This window comes from Ixodes scapularis, unplaced genomic scaffold (assembly GCF_016920785.2).
Source record: "Ixodes scapularis isolate PalLabHiFi unplaced genomic scaffold, ASM1692078v2 PGA_scaffold12__126_contigs__length_90152505, whole genome shotgun sequence".
Classification (NCBI taxonomy): Eukaryota; Metazoa; Arthropoda; class Arachnida; order Ixodida; family Ixodidae; genus Ixodes; species Ixodes scapularis.
Genome location: NW_024609838.1, coordinates 37,726,042 through 37,745,386, shown reverse-complemented (window position 1 = coordinate 37,745,386; position 19,345 = coordinate 37,726,042). Strand labels below are relative to the sequence as shown.

Here is a 19,345-nt window from a genome sequence, read left to right as displayed (position 1 = left end):
TCACCTGAGGGAGGTTTGACCTGAGACATGAGAATGTATCACCTGAGACTAATTTTCAAGTCAAAGCAAAAGACAACAGAGGAGAACGTCACAATGTTTTGAGAGATTCTCTTTTGTCTTTTCCTTCTATTTGAAAGTTCCTTAATTTTTTTGCACCCCAATCTCAGGTGTCACATTATGATTAATTATCACCAGCGCGCTTGTACAATCAGTTTTTTTTTTTCATTAAGGAGAGGACACTCCTCTGTGAAAGGATTGCTTGCGGAAGCTGCGGGGCTGGCGTCATGCTCTCTCCTCGTACATTTAGCCCCCTTAGTGCAACAATCCAGTGAAAGGGACGTCAATTTCAGAAGAGGGACTTCTGAATTCGGTTCTATTCCTGAAAATAACTACTCTGTGGCCACTTGACTTTACCAAATGCTCGCCGCTGTTTTTAAAAATAGTCCATGCACCCCTGATTACCCCTGGGCAATGCATACCAGTTAAAAAAATCACTTTATAGGGGAACGAAAGGGCATCATGAAAGATTGTGTTAAAATACTTGTACTTTACTTTGAAAGTACATTGTATTTAAAGTACTTTCCTTCAAGTACGTTGCACCTAGTTTACTTAATACTTTACTTAAAGTACATCACGTCTCATTTATTTCGTACTATACTTGAAGTACCTTTTGGATGTACTTTACCCCACACCGCCCAGGTGGCATCCAGAAATACATCCACCGAGGGTAGCTTTATTTTTTTCTTCTTTGTTTAGTGCTTGGCAGACATTGGAATCTACTTTCAAAATCCGCCACATAAAAAAAAAACAAAAAAAAAAACAGTTAGTTTTGGAAGATGTCATTTTGGATGCCACCTGGGAAAGATTAATGCTGGTAAACTGGGCTACCTCCCGGTTGGAGCAGAACTGCTATAAACGGAACTGTTTCATCAGCATATTATAAAAAAAAAAAATCGATATCATCCGCACCAGCTAGGAGTCGGCTCAGAACCTCTCTCCTCAAAGTCAAGGTGCTGCACCTCTGCGCCAACGGCCACTGCAACCGCTTTCTACATGCGCTGTCTACAGCGTGTTTCACGAAACGCGAACGAAATCATTTTTGCTAAAATTAAGCATCGCATTATAAAATGTGGTTTATGTCGTAAGGTTCCTGCCAAAGCGCTCATTTGTCAGAATTAGTAACGTTCCATATGATTAGTTTATAATTACTTTCAAGTAATTAATTTTTCAATTAGTGAATTGGTAGGTATGGCATATGTTAGGAGCTTGCTCAGGATCACAGAAAACTACTATATCAACTTATTCTAGTAATAGAAGGCTTGTGCAGTATTTTCCGGCGTTCCGAAAACACGCATTATTTGGACGCGTTTCCAGGTTTCGGTCTCCTACCGGAGCGCACCTTTGCGCCGGCGGTGTCGCCGTCCCGTGGCCGAGTCGCGAAACGGAAATAATAGTGTATATTTCCATTAAAAATAAACACTATAAAATGGTAAAGCGGTCGAGAAACAGCTTCAATACGAAGTTCGACGAGCCCAGAGCCCCATCGGTCGTGGTACAAATCACTTTGTGCACGCAGTACACATTACACACAAAAACACATCATTACAGGATTAAGACTAACAATAATTAAGCAGGTATGAAGTCCACATTATATGTTCAAACATAAAAAAAAGAGCGCCACTGCTTAACGGAAAGTAACTCAAGGTTTATATTTCTCTCTATACAGCTGTTGAGAAACTTGGGATCTATATACCTAGTCATTGGTTGTCCATAATTTGATCTGCATTTAAGAACCTTCCAATATTCAATGTGGCGGGTCACGTAAATTATAGTATTTTGTTCTGATCAAGCTATAGTTCTGCTAGAATTAGTTTCATCTCTTTTTTCGTTTTTGATAATGATGATTAGTCTAAAATCGTGTAGGTTATGCATTTTTATTATTCGCAAATTACTGAACATGGTCTCAGTGTGATAATCATAAGGGGCACTTAGATAGCTCTCAATTTTTTTTTTCTGAAGACGGCAAATTTTTTTAAGATTGGTTTTCGTAGTTGTACCCCGGACGAGGCTGCAATAACTTACGCGGGGAAAAACTAACGTATTATTAGCAATTATTTTATCTGCAATTGGAAAGGTTGAGCTGTGGCATTAAGTCAAATCGACAACACGTGACAATTTTAAAACCAAATTAATATGACTGTTTCATGATATAATAACAGAAAAAGCTTACAGAGCGTTTCAAAATTATTTACAATTTTTATAGGACTTGAATTAAATACGATCTGTAGGGTATTATACTTGTTTATTTTTAGGGCGAAAAATAATGGACTTTGTTTTATCAGTGTTAATGCGTAGTCCGTTATCCCTTGTCCATGTCCCTAACCTCAATCAAATAATAATAACAGCATCTACAAGTTCATCGCTGTTCGAGGAGGAAAAAATATGGTGGTGACATAAGCGTATATTCCAAATGTAGCAATAGGGTCCACATTCAACGTATCGTTGATGAGTAGGTTAAAAAGAAGGGGCCCTAATATGCTTCCCTGTGGAACACCTGAACATAAAAGTTTCTGATCAGATGAATTTCCAGATATATTAACAAATTGAAAGCGGTGATTCAAATATAAATTAAGGAGTCATAAAGGTAGACATGGAAAACCATAGTAATCGAGCTTACTAAGTAGAATGTTATATTCGACGAAGTATGCTACACACACCCTCCCCTCCTAGGTGGGAGGCAAAGCGCTAACTGCACACCTCGGCCATGGGGGCAGGACCGATGGCTCAAATATACGCTCCGATGGAAAGCCGAAACCTAGAAACGCATCCAAATTAAGCGTTTTACCAAAACGTCGTATAATGCTGTTCGCAACTATTAAGTTATAGGGGCGCACTGGCGACTATCAAAATGGCTTTCGTCTGGATCATCGTCACAGAAGAGCAGTCCGAGACTGGACCTGCGATGCGTAAGTGATCCTAGTTTTGCTATACACGAGCAGTATTAGAGCCTTACTTTATTTTTTCACGTCAGGAAGGCGTAGGCAAGCACCTTTATTGTGAAGTCGATCATTCAGGAGCTAGGGAGCGCGATTCTTACACCGCTGTACGAGCATCGCTGAAAGTTACGAATACGAGCTGGGAACCAAATGTTCCGGGAATAGTTTTGTAGCGTAAAAAGAGAGGTTAGCACGGCGAAGCGCACGCAGCTGTTGAAGGCAGGGATCTTCGTAAGTTATCGTGCCAAAGGGTGTTGTTCTGAGAACATTCTTGGCTGTGCTACACAAGTTCTTTGTGATCGCATGCACAAGCACGCCTGCAATTTCACCATTGATTGCGATGAGAAGGAAGAGCGAGCATCGATTCTCCGTCAAATTTAATAAATATAGAACAGAGGCCTTTCAGTTGACTCAGCTTGCTTGAAGAAAAAACGGCGAGTCGCGCGAAGCGTTTTGAGTGACCCTCGAGCTTGAAGAACGACAGGACATCAATGGAAGACGAAGAGAGGTCAAGCAAGGTCGCCCTACTATCTTAGTCTTTCTTTGATGTCCAGCCGTTCTTAGAGGTCCCTACCTTCAACAGCTACGCGCGCATCACCGTTCTGCCCTTTCTTTTTACGCTACAAAACTATTCCCGGAACTTCTGGGTCGCGCCTCGTATTTCCAAAATGAGTTGATTCAGTGATCTCGATCATGCTAAAAACCATTACACTTAAAACGACATCTGTGAATTCAATAACTAAAAAGGTAATTACTAGAATATAAATATTAAACGAATTTTACGGATGGTTACTAATATCTCCAAATGGGCTCTTCGGCAGAACATTTTTTAGTGGGACGCGTACTTTTCGGCGGAACAATTTGGCTCACGTTTTGTAAAGCACCCTGCAAATTATGCACTACGTCTTCTACTACTCTTACCACGTGCCGATATTCTTCGTAAAGTATTGTACATGCCCGCCACCATGCCCGTTGTATATATATATATATATATATATATATATATAAGGTTTGCAACTAAGGTTCATTTCCAAATTTTATGAACCTACCTCAATTTATTACTTATAATGTTACCCCCCATCGGGTTTATATTCTCACACCTCTTTTTTATTTTTTTTCAAGGCGCTTCTAATGGAATTGATGGTATGCTCGACACACGATCGACACCTCCGGTCAAATTCGTGAACATACATAGTGCACACGACAAATTAATTCAAATGCATTGCAACGACACTTAAAAAAAGGCGAATGGATACATGAACATTTGAACGAGATTAGTCTCTCTTGCGCACTAACTTTGGTTTTCGGAAAAAAGTCTGGTCTTCTAAATGGCACTACAGGTAACGTCGTCCACTCATTGCTGAGGTCCTGATATCTGCGGCATTGTCAACTTATTTTGTGTGCAGTTCGAAACCAACCGGTTTAACATCGTGCGTCGTGCGTACGTTTCCCGTGTGACCCCGAATATTTGGCAACTGTAGTTTGTTGCAGGTTAAAAATGGCAATACAATCTCCTCCTAGAAAACCCTCCATGTTTTCAACTTTTGCAAAGCAAACGCTAGAGACGAAGCGAGTGGACAGGAGGAAATCACCAATCATAGCGAGCAGAGAGCTTTGGGAAGGGGAATGTCACGCTATTCTTAACTTGCAACAGACCACTGACCTCTGCGGAAATCACAACCGCAAATTCGGGTTCGAGAAAAAAAAATGCACCGTCAAAGTAAATAACTGCGTCATGAAGGTTTCCAGGCTCGTCAAATCTGCAAAGGCCCTCAGAATAAGGTATCAGGTAATTGTAAAACAACAAACGGCGCTCCAGCCGCACATAAAAAAAGGGTTCAACGGCAGCTCCTTGTGAGGACAGCCATTTAATGATCACCGTGTTACACAATTAGGTTATTTTAAAAGCTAGGTTGCGATTTCTAAGAGGTGAACTTTCCTCTCCACTTTTCGCACAAAAATTGCTTCAACGGGTAGCTTCGTTGGTCATGTAACAGCCCATTCCCCTTTTAACGATTAAGTACCGGTGACATGGTTTCAATGTTAGGATGAGGGCTGGTTTATTCACTTCTGTTTGACTGTGACCGGCTACGTTACAACGGCTGGTGAGTGTTCACGACGAGAAAGTACACTGAGACCACACCGGCAGACTTGTGCTATCCATCAATCAGGCCTGGAACACCTCCCATCTGCGTATAACAAGACTGAAGCATTGCAGATTTTAGAGACGAAGTCTATGCACCATCTACAAGAAATTGTCGCAATTATAACATCGTCAGAATTGTTTTGAGCCCACGTTAAAATACTGACGCGTGAGAAAAAAAAAGTAGGACATTTACGGAGATTGAAAGGGTTTCGGGGTCATCCCATAGACGGCACCAGTGTGCCATCTCGTCGTAAGCAGTCACAAGCGGTTGTAACCCAATCGGTCGAGGCTCGTTCACACTCTTGCAACCGAGTACGGCCGAGAAAGACGAGACTTGTTTAAACGTCTTGAAATTTCTTAGGACGAGAAAACACACTGGCACGCTGGCGCCATCTATGTGGTGACCCTGGAACTGCATTTCCTAAGAGTGAAGGTTTTGCGGTATTTCCGAGGTCAAATGTGCGTAATACCTATAAGAAAGGCTCGTTTATAACGTTGTAAACAGTTTTTCGAGCCAAGAAAGAAAGGATATTGCGCGAGAGAAATAGAAAATTTGCCGGACCGCCAAGTTTACATTGCTACCCGATAGATGGCGCCAGTGTGTCCTCTCGTTGTAATAAGACGTCGCAAAAGTGTGAACGGGCCTTCACAGTCAAACGGAAAATCTGTGAACCAGGCTTCAGAAATAGATTGGATTTTCGTCTCCTTTCTGAAAGTCGGCGCTATGAACTAACTCAACCCTCTGACGTCGCCGCACTGCGGGGGCGCTGCTGTCGGCAGTGCGCATGCGCAGACGCTTCGCTTCACCGTAATCTGGTTTATGCGCATGCGTAATTCCCACATCTGATGCGGGGAATCGCTTACTTGCTTGTAAACAGTGTGTTGACCGATAGCCACTGACAGCTTAAGATAGGCAGGGTGTGACGAGTCGCAATGATCGTTTTGTCGCTCCGCAACGAATCCAATTGCGGCTTTATTTGATAAGAACGTCGATAGACAAATTTAAAAAGCAAGGGGCGTAAAAGCATTCAGCAGCACCCTGTTTTTCGTTTTGTTTTTTAAAGCTGGTTCACACAATTGCGACTGCTTACGACTTTCTGCCTTAAAGAGGCACTAAGCCACTTTCTTCGATAGTCTATTTATAGTCATAACTTAATTTATTGGCTCTAAGCTTCCTTAAAAAAACAAAACAAGAAACAATGCAATAATGCGTAGCCGATTTCTATTTTAAAATCGGTATCAAAAATCGATTTCCTCGCAACTATTGCTGACACCAGAAAGCGCCCTTACACAAGAAAGGGCAGGACTTTGCCCTTCCTTGCCAAATGGTGCCAGCTGGTGTCGATCATTGATACCGGCCTTAATGTAGAAATCGGCCGCGCAAAAATGTAATGTTTGCTTTTTAGGAAGCATAGAGCCCATGGATTAGGTTATGACCATAGACAGACTATCTCAGAAGTGGTCTCTTATAACTTAGGACCGCGCGCATTGATACCTTTTAAAATCTCTTACGACGATATAACATACCACAGCCCCACCTACCCGGTAGCTGTGCAACACTTGGTGGTCCCGTAGATTTCCTATTTCTTTTGCGGGTTATTTTTCTGGCTCTTAAACATTTGTTAATGTTATAAACAACCATTTCTCATTGGTAGTACATAAATCTGGTCTTGGAAATACCGCAGAACCTTCGTTCTTGTGACATGCACTTCCAGGGTTACCTCTTAGGCCAGCGTGCCGGTGTGTTCTCTCGTCGTAAGAGATCCCAAGAAGTCGGTCGTAAGCGAACGCAAGTGAGTAAATGGGACTTTCAGCTGTCAGTGAGTACAGCATCTGAATTGAAACCGATCCGACTCTTAATAGGATATCCAACTCACGAGTATCATCTGAGCGACGTCCTTCTGATTGCTGTCCCGCACGTTTTGCCCGTTGATCTCCAGGATCTGGTCCCCTTGCATAATTCTTCTTCCGTGGCGTGCTGCTATGCTCCCTGGTTGCTGAAGTTGACGAAACAATGCAAAGTGCTCTAACTAGGATGTTGACTTTCCGGTTCAAACCGAAAAAACACCGAAAAATATCCGTCAGTATGAAAACAAAAAATCGGCTGAAACTGAAACACGACAATCAATATTCTTTAATGTATAAAATTAAAAGAAGATCAATTTAAATTTAAAGACAACATTTCTTTTTACGTTTTTGGTCTAGGACGACTGTTTTTTTCGAAGCCCTCCTTTATTTTACTAAAGTTTCTAGGTTATATTAGTTTTGTTTAAGCGATAATCAACGTTTTCAGCGTCCGCCCAAAGCAGATCCTTCAAATATATCAATAGCTTAAAAGAAATCAACACCAAAAATCATCTGCCGATTTCCCCCTTCCACCGCAGCGGAAAATTAATGGAACCAACGCCGGAAAATTAATGGGATCTACGGCCTAACGGGATCTACGGTTTGTGATTATAGGTTAGTACCCCATCAATTATTAAGCACTGATATCACTGGACCTCGGTTGTCTATTGGTCTCTTGCGTTGCCCACGGGGCGCTGAGAACAAAGGACTTTTTAGGACTTGTTTTTGGTAGTGCAAACTCCTAGTCTGGAGTCTCAAACTGCCACAGATGTAGAAGCGTGCCTGCTCTGGTGCGGAACGCGATAACGAGAAAAATACAAAGTAACAAAAAAAAAATGCTAACTTAATCGGAGCACAGGTTAAAGCTAAGACGCTAAGGGCGTGATCTAAAAAACGCCGTATCACGCGTTCAAAAAGAAGAAGGACAAAAAAAAACAAAAACTACAACATTCATTCAAATGCTGGGACGTGAATTGTTTTCATGTTATCACCCGGAAATAAGGGACATTTTACAGCTCTAAAGAATAAAATTGCGAAAGAAGACGCTACAAGTAGTGCGAGGTCCAATAAGGTGAGCTTGCACAACCCAAAATGAGGGCGCCACAGTTTGTTCAAAGCTTTAACGCAGGAGGCCTATAAGGAGGGTGCCCAGCCTTCGGAAGCTTGTCATAAACCCCTCTTCTATGCTCGGTTTCACTTGAAGTCCGACCGCGCAGCTGATACTATTCTCTGATAAAGTGAATCATGCAGCGGCAAATGTGCCTCATCACGGCAATAAGGTTGATTGTGGTAAAATCCCTAGTTGCGGCGGGTTAGCGCTCTGTCCTTTCCCATTCTTCTTCCCAACCTTGTGATTGGGCTATTTTGCCTTATAGTAGGCACACCATCAATGCGCTCGTCGTCTTTCTGGGGATCGCTGTCACCGGCTAAGCTAATCACGCAGAGAAACAAAGCGCACGATCGCGGCGCATTCAGAGTGCGTGATTGGTTCAGTCGGTAACAACAAACGCACAAAAATGATGAACGCCGCCATGATGATGCATTTTTTGGCACTGACGGATTGGCTTCACTGAATTGTGACGTCGGGCTGTGGTCGGACTTAAAGTGAAACTAAGCACACGTTTAGTACAATAGATGTGAATTGGGAACTGATGTCGTAACCCTTAGTTTTTCGTCAACAAATCGAGTTGTCATCTAACGGGGTTTTGCGTGAGCTATAATGTAGGGAGTCTGCTGTGTGACAGGGGTTTGAAAACGTGTGCTTTGCTATTCTCGTCGGGACTAGGATGCTGATTTCGGAGAAAAATACAAACGTGGTCAAAAATGTTGCGCGTCTGGGTGCTCACACAGTATATATCTTCAGCGCAGTTTAAGGTTGTGCTCATTCCCGCCTGAAACGAAGTTGCTCGAGGCAAACAGCTAGACAAAACACATGTTCAACACTCTGTGGAACACTGTGTTCCAACACTACAGCATATTTGGCCCGCGTAAAATATCGCTGTACCTCCAAACGAATGTCTTTTTTTTTAAACTAATTTTAGATTATAGCATTTACAGTGAACACCGCACCGGTCAAAATAGCCAGGATTTGGGTTGCAATGACTGATATTCTGCTTACAAAATGGCAAAGAAATGGGGCACTTTGGAAGAAAAACTTGGGAGAAAAAATACTCACAATATAGGTTATGAAGACGCCACGACCATTGCTGCGATGAGATAACGCAAGTATAAAAATGTAAGTAAGTGTGGCAAATATTAAAATATGTAGACGTGAGACGAGATTGTACGGGTATAGGAGTACGGAGTGCGCACGAAATTTATTTACACAGAAGTAATTAAGACATGTTGCGTTTAAACGTCGGTGATGTTCTAAGTCAATTTGAGAAAAGAAATGAGTATAAAATAAAATTAATTTAATATATTTTAAAAATGTTTCTGAATGTGTCCTACGTTTCTTATTCAAGCATTATCGTAAAAAAAAGTAAAATAACCAAACGTACAACATTAAACCCCCGCGTTCTTATAAGCCTCGTCACATTGGCACCAATGAATGGCCTTCAAATTGGACTACACAAAGTGCCCAAATCGCGAGCAAATTCGCCGTTTACCTAAAGGCACTAAAGAATTGTAGAAACTTAGACGAGCTAGATAGGCATCTTTAAAAATTAAAAAAAAACAGTGCAAACATGACGAAGAAGCAGGACAAGATAACATACACAGACATCCCTCCGTCCTTTGTCTTGTTTATATATGTTTTTTAATTTTTAACAAAAACGGTAGGACCTGTGTTTTTTATGTTGTGAGTGACTAAAAGTAGATTTCAAGGCTTACATTAACATACGTCAATAGAAGCGCATGTTTTAAAGCATGTAATGGGCTTTTCAACACGACCCCCCAATGTCAAAAATTTTGTCCGTCCGTCCGTGCAATTTTCGTTAAATTTAGCGGGAAAAGTGGCGTTACGTGACGTCAGGTGATCTATACACTTTGGGGAAATTGACGGCACATGACCTATACGTCAAGTCAGTTTCCCCGCTATATTTAGCGGGAAAACTTACGTCTTGGTGATCCAGACGCCAACCCAGTTTTCCCGCTAAATTTAGCGGGAGATATCGACGTCACGTGACCTGTACAACTGTTTCTACGCTTAGCAGGAAAATATATGTCACGTGACACACCAGTTCTCTTACCCCACCCCTCTGCTCCCTTTTCTATCCTATTTTTTCCCCACCCCTCCCCTTCCAAGCTACACTTCCCAGATAGGTGATGTTGCTCCCAATGTGTTTGACAACATTTTATACACGAAAGGACTTTGAAGGTAAAGGTATCTGCCAATCCTTAACACCCTAATGACCAGCATTCCTGCATGTCACTAGTGAGTTCGGGAGCACAAAGCAGGTAAATTAAGACATAGCTTTGTCACACAGCCGTATGTTGCCGTTTCTTTCTTGTCTGGTGAAAAAAAAAAAAAAAAAAACTGTAATGTAACTGCTTCACGCACGACTGATTTGATACGATGTGGGAACTTACGTTCTCTGGATGAAGCTGATGCCCATTCGGTCCTTGATGCTCGATTTTCGCATTTCCACCGTTACAAACTTTGAAGGTTCTGCAGACAAAAGAGAACATATTTAAACTCATTATAGCGACTTGAACTTCATAATTTAGTATAAAAATGAAAATACAAACCAAAACAATTTTTTTTCCAAATTGTAAACAAAAAAAAGTATGAGAACAGGTGTCCACTAGTGAGGCCCGGCTTACTTTTCTATTGATGGACGAAGCACGTGTTGGTACGGGCCAAGATTAAAGAAGGAACAAACACGTAAGACAAAGGCAACGAAACCAGATTTTCCATGCGGCGAAAGCTTTATCTTCCTTCTCTTCTTTTTTTCTTAAGTAAAAATAAAGAAACTCTAACTCCAAATACTTTCTCACTTGAGTTTATGCGCATGAAAAAATATGGGGTATTTGAAAGTGAAGAACAAAAACTACTGTCTTATTATTAACAACATGTTTGCCATGTACAGTGATGGAACAGTTAAACGAGAAATCTCAAAATGGACAATCGCAAAGTAGAGGTTAGAGCTCGGTAAAATAAGTACTATAACTTAAAGCGAGGTGAGTTCTGGCGCAGTACGCCGAAGGTTGAAGCAAATACAGAAACAAGAAAGAATACGTAAAGTTTGACGTGAATTGTTTCAGCTTGGTTATCAAAATAAAATAAGAGAACAGCCTATAAATAGTTCTTTATGCAGTAAGAAAGTACATTATTTAGTATCGAGAACGTTTCACGCAAGACGAAACTTGCCTCTGCTCTACGCCTATTAGGATGTACTTAAAGTTTTAAGTGTGACCGAGTTAAAATCTAGACGAGAAAGTGGTGACCTAATATTTCTGTTCAAGTGCTCGCATGGGTATTATGACTGCTCAATTATCATATCTCACATCCAGATTAAGGTTTCTGTGAGACATTTTCGCTGCAATCACACATTCGCCATTAATTCCATCTATTGTATGTCCCGGCTGGTTCGCATTCAGAACTTCTTTATTAATCTTGACACACCGTTTTTGACATTATCAATGTTGAACTCTTGTAGTTTAAGAGGAGCATTACACTCTTGTTATAGTGTGTTATTGCTACGATTGTCCTTTTTGAGATTCAGTGCACTATCGTACTGCGCCTAAGGCTGCTGGTAGGCGCAATAAATAAATAAATAGTATAATATAACATATAATAGAGGTGAAGAGGGTCAGGCACGTTAGGAAATAAAGCGTCTGTATCACAGACGTTGAAATTCATAATTTTCAAATCAGAGTACGATTCTTTCAAATAATTCAACGTTAACTAACTGCTTTGTTCACTTCTTTTTGAAAAGTTGAGAGATCTGGAAACAATTAGGAACAATATAAAGCGCGCGCACACATACAAACACACACACTCACAAACAAACAAACAAACAAACAAACAAAAACAAAGGAAACTTTTTTTGCCTCTCGGCAAACTGTATCTTCTGTTTTGTCGTTCGTTTATCTCTTTCGTTCATCTATTCGACACTCTTCTTTTATTTACTCGTTATATTTTAGAATAACCTCGAGTTTGTGAATAGGAAGCTCATTATTACGAACTCCGAAGCTTTTAGGGGACAGTCACTTAGCACATCATCCAAGCAAAAACAGGACGCCCTGTGAAGAAATAACCAGCCGACTCACTTTCATTGGTGGTGAACAGCGTCTGTGGGTTCTCGCGTAGGACCATGAGCCGAACGGGCGACGGGGCTTCTCGTAGTGCGCGCACGGCGTCGGTCGAACACACGTCTCGCAGGGACAGTTCGTTCACCTGGAAACGGGTGAAAGAAGAAACAGAAATTGGCAGCGACCTTCAATTTCCACATTACTGCAATGCGTATGAAATGCACTATTACAATCGGAGTGAAGAACTTTGATTTTCATCAATTTCCCCTCAACATTAAGGAAGGTATCTGGATGCATAGGTGACGTGGAGTAAATTTCCCCTTCTAAATTTTGCAGCGAAACTAAATTGATACATGGCTCGCCTGACGTGAAGTTTGCAGCTAAATTTAGTTGGGAACTTGAGTCGGTGTATTCTCACGTGCAGTCTTGTCACGCGACGTCAATTTCCCTATAAATTTAGCGGGAAAACTGAATTGGTGAACAGGACACGTGATGTAAATTTCTCCGCAAACTTGTGCGGTGAAACTAAATTGGTGTATGGTCTTATGACGTCAGGTAAAGTAGCGTGAATTCTACCGCTAAATTTAGCGGGGAAAATAAACTGGTGTATAGGTCTCGTGACAAAGTTTTCCGCCGACTTTGGCGGCGAAACTTTATCGGTGTAGAGCACGTGACGTCAGGTCAGGTAACATTAACTGACGTCACGTGATCTGAACACCAATGAAGCTTAACTGCTATATTTAATCGGGGTATGCACGGACGGACGGACGGACAAAATTTCGCATTGGGGGTTTCGTTAGAAAGCATTTCACGATTTAATACGTTAATAAAATGTCAAAGAAAAAATGAAAAAAACTATAGACCAGCAGGTTGTTTGCAAACGTTTGCGGGTGCGCAGAAACCAGAGTCGCGTGAAACGTCAGCGCATGCGCCGACAGCAGCGCCACTGCAGCGTTGTGACAGTAGATCCGCGTGTTGGTGTATACGGAGCGCAAGTTCGCCGGCTTCTTGCACAGGGGTTGCAAGGACGTCAGAACTCGCTGAGCTCTGATTGGCTCTAATAGGAAGGATTGCGGGTAATGCTAGCTGTCTTGAGGTGTACCCACTATCCTTCCAATCGGAGCCAATCAGAGCTCGGCGTTCTGACGTCACCGTAACCCCCAGCGCAAGAAGCAGACGAACTTGCGCACCGTACAGTCAATGACAGCTTAACGAACGCCGGGCGTGGCGAGTACAGATCGTCGTATAATCGCTCTACAGCCTATACGATTGGAGCGTCAGCTGATAGAAACGCCAAAGACCGAATCACGAGGCGAGAACAGTGAATATAATAAGGCCATGCCCCGGGTTTCTTAAGTTGTCAAGCAACTACCGTATTTGCCCGAGTAATATAGCCGCGCGGTTTAAGAAGAACGCGATGAGCACGAGCGGACATTCCTTGTAAACTTGATAGTAAGTGCTTCCATAGGCTTCGTATAATTCCCGCTCAAACTTCAGGTAAGTACCACTCGTCAGAACTAGTGATTTCATCGTTCAGGAGAAGTGTGTTTCGGCGTCTCGCCGCAGCGGGGCGCCCGTTACATGACTCTTCTGTCATTCGTTGTTTGCCGCTCCACCTTCTCACTTTCGGCGGCCAAGTCTCCTGGCGATCTGCCAGGCTTTATCAGCATAGAGGAGGCTATGGTTTGGCCAATCGGGCAATGCTTTTGGTAGCGCAGTTCATGGGTACGAACCTTTTCCAGAATGTCAAATTGGAGTCGTAACGACTGGCTTTCTGTTACCTCGCTGATGTCCAGCCGCTAAAATGGTTAGTAACGAATTAACAATACATTTTTTTGACATAACGCTGTTGTGTATATAATACAATAACTTGTCTCGCTACCACAAGGATAAAGTGAAGCGTTACAAATGAGAAAAAGAGAAAGTGTTCAGTAATGGCTGCGTCCATGCACATCTGCTTAAAAGCGTTTATATGTCAAGAACAAAATCAGCGCCACCCTAGGAGCTCTTCTCAACAAGTAGGCCTTCATTTTGGTCACGACTCAACAGAAGGCACAATCGGCTAGTGAGAACTCCGAAAGAGCCTGCTACTATGGTTTTTGCTGACTTTAGAGAGAACTGGGCAAGGTCTACTGAAATCAGAAGCTGCTAGTTTGTATTGACCGTTTTATTCTGGATAGCGCCATTTTGAATGCTGTAGCACTATCTAGAGAGCATCAGGCTCTACAGCCCTGCTGGGTAGTTAGAAGCGTTGCCGAAAGTGGTCTTCGGGCGCCGCTCTCGTGTTGCGTGTGCTAGTTGGGTGCTCCTGTGTCCAGAGTTCTTGGTATCTGACTTGGGGCGCTTAGGCCCATCAGTAACCATAGCTCCTGAGTGATCTTCTATAGCACAAAACGTTGCCGATCTAGCGTATTGATTTGCTAATAAAGATTATTTTGGGGGTTCACAAGCATGTTTGAACCAAGTGTTACACTGGCTTAACGTAGTTCCTTCTTATTTTTTATATAATTAAACAGCACAACAATCGTACATTAAAATAACAGAAGACGCGCATTCAAAGAATGAACCTGTACGGCGCTCTAATGGTGTCGTGTTTGCTCCCCTAGAGAAAAAATGTATAATGTACATAAAATGTTCAAAGACGAAGTAAAATGATATTTGCGCTCTGACGTGACCTATGGGAAACATTTAATGGTGTGCAAGTTAAATGAATGAACCTATGCAGCAAGTAATGGTTAAGGAAAGCCATAGAAAATTATAAATTCTAGAAGATTGTTCGGATAACTCAAATTTTTATACCCGGTACTTGGTTAATACTAATGAGCCACTGATTTTAATTTGACTGGGACTGGCCATGGCTTCAGCCGCGGCGGGCCGCATCGTCAGAGAGAAGATGCCACGAACTTACAGCTAAGATGACGTCACCTTTCTTGAGTCTTCCGTCCTGGTACGCAACGCCATCTCGGTGCACTTCGCTCACGCAGATGGCTTCCTGCAGAATTAAAGCTGCCTCAGCCCCGGTTGGTACATTTGCCAAATCTCTGTAATCAGTGACAGCTTAAGAAACACAAGTCGTGGAGATTCCTGAGTGTTCTACTATCACTTTGCAGCCGATGAAATTCCTAGATTACTCGATCAAAACGTGGAGGAAAGAACAACAACGCAAGAAGAATCAACCTAATGAACCGCGCGCTGCATTTCTGCTGTCAGGGCCTAGAGTGCCGATGTTTCCTCGGTCAGATTGCTTGCATCTTCTTGATCGCGAACAATTGTGAGATTAAATGCTTGCACTGGGGCTTTGTTCTTCAAATTGTGGGCCACTAACTTGGTAGAATGCTATCACTCTAAAAAAAAAGTGGAGCGCCTGCTCTCCCGCGAGGCACTTGGAAGAGCCAATCACTGCAATCTACGAAGAGAGGCCTGAGAATGACAAAACTGATAATATGTTTTAATCTAAAAAAATAAAAAGAGTGTGCGGTGTGGCACCGTTCATGTCGTTTCACTTAAGTCCCTTGATACTTATTTTACAAGTAACGACAACCAATACAAACGACAAAGCACATACCGCTGGAACAAAATGGCGGCAGTCAGTTCAAACCTCTGCTGTGCGCCGCCATTCGCTTCCTGAAACCTGCACCGTCACGCAGTCGGCGCTTCAAAGATTGTCACTACTTGTAGGAAGCTCTTATCTATAGGGATTTTACGTTTCACCGTGTTCAGTGCCACAGCGCAGGTGGTCTTTTGGGGACTAAGCGCATTCGGGAGTTTTAGTGAGTCGTTCTGACTAAAGCCCCTCTTTCCTGGAAAAAGTGGCGCCCTTCAATGTTGTGGAAATGGTCGAGACACGCACCGCGCGCCACTTCTGGGAAGAACATGGCGTCTGAAATCTAGCTCAATGCTGCGCTGTGCCGCTATGATCTTCCAGCTGCCATATCGAGTGGCTCTAATCTTCCCAAGGGCTGGACGTTGCACGTGCCTCGTGCATCGTCGCACCTTGTGCTACTTTTAAGACATGAAGGGGCTTTAGTTCTAAAGCGAATAGTTCGTCCCGGAAGAAATCGTCGACGCCACTGCGTATGAGTGCGCAAATAGGTCGTGACTTCGAAACAAAATTGTTTTTGTGAGTCATTTCGAGGTGATCGATCCGTCCCCGAATGGGTTTGGGAAGTGTCTATCACAACTGTCATGATTTGGGGGATCGGTCGCCGAGTGGGCTAGCGCACACCAGCTCGGAGCACATGGAGCGAAAGCTCGCACCGCAGAACCCAGGATCCTGGGTTCAATCTCCACCCCTGCCAGTTTCGATCTGGATGAGCATCGTACCGGTGTGCGGTCGTGTATCACTACTGCGCGATGCACGTTAAAAACCCCAGGCTAGCGGTTGCACTACGCTGGCTAAATGTCTCATCTACGGATGACAGACTCGTCGCCTGTTGAGGCAGATCAAGTTCTAGGCTGTATAAATATACACATAACCCAAGGTTTTGTCATGATTTCCGGCACCCGAGAAGCGTGAACTAGGAAGACTAAAAACCTTTCAACATGGCTCATGGAGCAAGCTGAGGTTTGGCGAGTGCTGCAAGTCACATATCAAGGAGGTTCAGAAAGGCAGCTGCTGTTTCGTTTTAAAACGACTCGCCAATGCCCTGCTAGTTAAGAAAAATCGATCGAAAGGATTGAGTTCGAATGTCGTAGCTTACACGACAGCGTTTCAGACACCACGCGTTCCGTTGAACACGCCTGTTTCAGAGTTTCGCCAACTTAGACTGCAACACGAGGGTGTACGCAATGAACACCATCGAGCTCGGAAATCAATATATTCAACAATTATATTCTCTTCCAATCCTTGGCATATGGTTCTCGAAGTGCATGTTTGACGGTGTACGGCGTTTGTTCTCAGAGCTCGTAAATCGAAGCTGCTCGTTTTCTGGCGGATTCCACTGGGCGTCTTGGAGCGCGCCGGGATCAGTTGACCAGATCCGGACTGGAGCACACGATCCGAACGGGGTCGCGCCGCCTACGGATCCTCAGTGGAACATGATCACTGCTCCGGGATCGGCGAATGCCTTCCTGTCATTCAACTGACCGGAAATCCCCTTTCCGCGGCCGCCGTGGTCGTTTCGAAGACGTTTTCGCAACCGCGGAGCTAACACGTGTTCCACGCACGAGCGGCAGGAATCGCTTAGGAGCTTCTAGCAAAGATTGCCGGAATGCTCGTAGCGCGGCAAAACCTTCTCCTTCTTGGAAAACGAACCGGCTGTCGAGCCAAGGGGTAAGCAAGCGGCCATTACGAATTCTTCTGAGGCGAGATGGGCGAGATCAGGCGAGATGCCCCGCGAGAAAGGAAGTCACGTGTGTGCGCCGAGGGCTGGCCCGGCTGGCTTCCGGTTGAATGTGCCGAAATCGTCGGAGCGACTTTTCTTGGATCCAGATCGAGATCTGGAGCGGGAGCTAATCCAAAACGACCAGTGGAACACGTCCGTCTCGATCCAGATCGCCAGTGAAATAGGCTCGCTCCAGATAAGTTGATTCCGGCGCGCTCCAAAACGACCAGTGGAATTCCCCATTAGTTTGTCCAATACCTGCCGCCAGCGGTGGCTTTGCATAACTAAAGCTAAACCACAACAACAAGAAGAAACTAAGTAAGGGCCTTCAAAGCGGTAGTTTACGAGTTCCTTGCGTTCATTGCAATACACCGCCCGGGATCTTGGCTCCGTGATGACTGCCGAAATGCCCAACTGGACCGAGTAGAATCACTGGATCTCGGGAAAGTAGCACCATTGCCTTCCCTGCCTGCTAGCCGAACACAGAAAAAAAGACTAACATACAGACAACCAAAACCTCGCAAGGGGATTGTCTAATGACGAAATATGTATTGACACTGTGCACTGCAAGACATAAAAAAAGAAACACCGGGAAACGGGTATACAATAAGTCTCCGCTGCTATGGCAATCACCATTTCGGCCCCTTAAAACCTTCGAAGGTTTGAGAGGGTCGTTCGAATCCAATCTCACCAAGATCACCATGGAATATCATTGTACTGAAGGCGTTGCTCACCAAAACAGGCGTTTTTGCTCTGTGTATGCCAATCAACTTATCAATCACGCCCATCTCCACAGATCTCTTGCACTAACATTGTTCTCCTTGCGCATCTCAAGAATAGAAAATTATTTTTGACTGCATCCAAGCACCGACACCACGCATGGTGGTGGTACGAAGACGTAGGCTTGTTTCGCAGGTGTGTGGACAGCAAAATCACAACGATTTTGCTGTCCAAGAAACGTCTCAATAAAGGAAATTTAGATCGGCTCACCAAAAATGAAGAGGTCAAGAAGAAATTGCAGATTTCATGCGGCAAAATGGCGCTTCTTTCCCACGATCATTTACTTTAGGTGCGAGGTGGCCAAATGGAAGATGGCGAATCTTTTCCAGGAGAGCTTATGACGATGCGTCGCGAATCGTTCGTAGACCAAGATTTTGCTTCAAAACGATGTGCCAGCTTCTTCACTGGACTTCCTTGTGGTGTGCATTAGCACCGCCATGCTCAAGGACTTTTCTTCCTGACTCACGCGGCGCAAACCGTTACGTTTAGGTTGAACTGTCTCCGATTTCCCGCGCAATTTCCTCGAGCATGTGCAGTGTGTGTCGGTGAACCGTTCATGGACGAACCGTTCGCGCCAAAACGATTCACAAAACTCTTTATTATCAGTCCCATCATTCGCCGATCACCCTCCGTAGGTTGCAGCGATCGGCTTCTTCAAGAGCTTTGTGGAAAAGAAGACGCTCCAGATGGCCTTAGTGTATAGTGGCTGATTTGTTCTTCAGCTTGCTTATTTATTAAGGCCGTAATTGGAATGACCACGAAGTGAACTATAAATGCTCGGCGTCTTGTAACGCCCTCCATTCCTTAGGTTGTCAGTGAACAAAATGCTGAGAATATGTTGCTCAGATTGTGGGCGACCGGCCTGATGACTTTATGAGATAACGAGCACCACGGTCTCCTTTGTCAGGTTGCAAGCATCTCCGGCCGGCTAATTTGTCAGATTGCCATAGTGAAAACATTCGCCTCGTGAGATTTCGGGAGTTCCTTGCTGGTACCTTTGTCAGATTCCTAGTAGCGATATATCCTTCGTCCGATTGTGGAAATCATCCGTCAATAAT

General features: G+C 43.6%; 1 protein-coding gene across 1 annotated transcript in view; it reads right to left on the bottom strand.

Annotated features, from left to right (window-relative positions):
• Positions 1-19,345, bottom strand: part of LOC8032287 (inaD-like protein) — a 38,894-nt gene that overhangs the window by 11,555 nt on the left and 7,994 nt on the right. The window contains exons 3-7 of the mRNA XM_029976165.2: positions 15,092-15,175; positions 12,202-12,328; positions 10,519-10,597; positions 9,164-9,194; positions 7,020-7,139 (exon numbers count right to left, since the gene is read on the bottom strand). Coding sequence (XP_029832025.2) covers positions 7,020-7,139; positions 9,164-9,194; positions 10,519-10,597; positions 12,202-12,328; positions 15,092-15,175 — 441 coding nt within the window. The remainder of the gene's footprint in view (positions 1-7,019; positions 7,140-9,163; positions 9,195-10,518; positions 10,598-12,201; positions 12,329-15,091; positions 15,176-19,345) is intronic.